Source organism: Montipora foliosa, chromosome 3 (assembly GCF_036669935.1).
Source record: "Montipora foliosa isolate CH-2021 chromosome 3, ASM3666993v2, whole genome shotgun sequence".
NCBI lineage: Eukaryota > Metazoa > Cnidaria > Anthozoa > Scleractinia > Acroporidae > Montipora > Montipora foliosa.
This window is the reverse complement of record NC_090871.1, coordinates 44,755,263-44,757,762: the sequence shown is the minus strand read 5'-3', so window position 1 is coordinate 44,757,762 and position 2,500 is coordinate 44,755,263. Positions and strand designations below refer to the sequence as shown.

Genomic DNA, 2,500 nt, shown 5'->3' with positions numbered 1-2,500 from the left:
TCCCAAGAGTAACCTGTGTTCCATAGTTCTTGTAGAGCAATTCTGAACTCGATGGTTGTTGGGATTACGAGTCCTATTGGATCCCATAGTTGTGCAAGATATGCAAGGCAATTCCTCTTTGTGATTGGACTCGCACTTGTAGCAATTTCATTCTTTTAGAAAGAAAATGTATCCTTTGCTTTGTTCCACTTGTGACCAAGAAAATCCACGACAGTTTGATCTGACTGATCAATGTTCTGGTTGTTCGAGTTCCACTCTTTGACTTGAAAGCAGCCTGTGGCAAGTATGGAATCTATCTCGTTTGTGATTTGCTTGCTTCTTTCTTCATTTTCTTTAGATCCTCCAATGTCATCGACATAGACATGTTTACGGAGTTCTTCAGCAGCTTCTGGGAATCGATCTTGAGAAGCTTTTGCCAAGGTGTTGATAGCTCCAGCAGCGATGTCTGGGGCCGGTTTGTCTCCGAAGTTCAACCTTTTCCACTGATAAATTCTAGCCATCTCATTTTCGTTTCGTCTCCATAAGAAACGGTGAAAGACTTGATCTTCTGGATGGATCATCACTTGGTTGAACATCTTACTGACGTCTCCGGTATATGCTACATTATCATACCGCCAAGCCATTAACACGTTTAATAAACTGTTAATGTAGTTCGGTCCTTTTTCCAGGTGGTCATTGAGGGATTTTCCGTTTGGGCCTTTCGCACTTGCATCAAATACTAGTCTGACTTGGGTTGTTCTGTCGGGCGTGAACACCACTTGTAAAGGAAGATACCATTCTGGGTGATTGTGATTCACGTCTGAAGGGGGTATTTCCGTGATGAAGTCTAGTTCTACCAGCTTTTGTACCTCAGAGTCGATTATTTCTGTTTTCTTATATCTCAGTTCAACAGTTTTCAAAGTTCAATTGGTTGTCGGATGCCACAGAGCCAACAGTTAATGGAACTCCTGAACTTGTCTTCGACTGACTTGATCTGTTTGTTTCTTGTTTTGTTGAACGAATAAGGAATTATTTTACCTTTGTTTGGCTGACAAACTCGACTGTCCTGAATGCTGCATGATTCTTTGCTGTCCTGAGCTTTCACTGCCTTTTGTCCTGAACTTGTCGTTCTCTGGGCCGTTCGTGGGCTTCAGACTTGAACCATTGGATTCTTGAGCTTGTGCCGTCGTCGTCTGCTCCTTTCTTGAACAGAATTTTTGACTGAATTGGATATATGAGTATCCCTTCGGAAGAGACGTCGAGGAAACAGATTTTTGGACAAGTACTGAGTTTAATAAGTCTATGTTTTACGTTTTTGTCAAACTACATGTACAAAGGAAAGAAAATAACATAAGTTACAAAGTTTTCCAAAACACAACTAACTACAAGAAAAGCCAAGAGATACAAGAAAACTACTTACAATTCTGGTTGCCTTCTCTTCTGACTTTATGAGGCGAGGCACGTATCTATTTATACTCTCACAAAAATATGCGTGATATGTAAAACACGTTTCTTTTCACACGTACCTATTATTCCTTTTATAAGTTCCATCTTTATGCCAAAAATATATGCGTTATGCAAAACAGCTCTAGTTTGGAAAAACTAGTGAGTAATCTACCAAAAGAATCATTAAAATATACATCTCAAAAATTGAAAAGCTTCATTTAATGTCTCAAAAAGGAGGTTATCCATACGACTTCATGGATAGCTATGATAAATTCAATGAAAAGCTACCACCGAAAGAAAAATTTTACAGCATATTAAATGATGAACATATATCAGACAAAGATTATAAACATGCTCAAAATGTGTGGAATACATTCTCTCTTAAAAATATGGGTGAGTACATGACATATCTTAAATCTGACATCCTTCTGTTAGCTGATGTATTCGAAAACTTTCGACAGACCTGTCTGCAATACTATAAACTTCATTCCTGTCATTATTTTACGTCTCCAGGGCTTTCATGGGATGCTATGTTAAAAATGACTGACATTAAATTAGAGCTTATGGTTGATATTGATATGTTTCAATTCATTGAAAAAGGAATGCGTGGTGGAATAAGCTACATTGCCAACCGGTATGGAAAAGCAAACAATAAATACATGAAAACATATGATGAGAAGGCGCCCTCAAAGTATATTATGTATCTTGATGCTAATGGTCTGTATGGTTGGGCAATGAGTCAATATTTACCAACTGGTGGATTTAGATGGATGACAAAAAACCAGATTGATAAGACAGACTTAGCAAAGTATAAAGAAGATAGCAATAAAGGTTTAATACTAGAAGTTGATTTGGAATATCCTGAAGAACTGCATAATCTCCATAATGAATACCCTCTAGGACCGGAAAGGGTCAAAGTAACTGAGAATATGTTGTCTGGGTATTGTCAAAACATCGCAAACAAATATAATACATGTATATCAAGTGGTTTAGTTCAAAAATTAATACCAACATTAAGTAACAAAGAAAAATACGTGCTACATTATAGAAACCTCCAAATATACACTGATCTTGG

General features: G+C 37.5%; 2 protein-coding genes across 2 annotated transcripts in view; one reads left to right on the top strand and one right to left on the bottom strand.

The window, feature by feature from the left end:
* Window positions 1-155: 155 nt before the first annotated feature.
* On the bottom strand, window positions 156-1,530 carry LOC137995969 (uncharacterized). Its single transcript, XM_068841411.1, has 2 exons — window positions 1,506-1,530; window positions 156-865 (listed from the first exon to the last, which is right to left on the bottom strand). The coding sequence occupies exons 1-2, from the start codon at window positions 1,528-1,530 to the stop codon at window positions 156-158; spliced, it is 735 nt and encodes a 244-aa protein (XP_068697512.1).
* Window positions 1,531-1,646: 116 nt separating this feature from the next.
* LOC137995967 (uncharacterized) overlaps window positions 1,647-2,500 on the top strand; it is a 1,542-nt gene continuing 688 nt past the window's right edge. The window contains exon 1 of the mRNA XM_068841410.1: window positions 1,647-2,500. This exon is cut by the window's right edge and continues 688 nt beyond it. Within this exon, the coding sequence (XP_068697511.1) occupies window positions 1,647-2,500 (854 nt within the window).

Bases quoted from the DNA above. Each gene is read 5' to 3' on its own strand.
- LOC137995969 (XM_068841411.1), bottom strand. From the start codon at position 1,530: ATGGAACTTATAAAAGGAATAATAG. The intron at 866-1,505 runs GTACGTGTGAAA...ATAAGAAAACAG, and splicing joins ACTTATAAAAGGAATAATAG to AAATAATCGACTCTGAGGTA.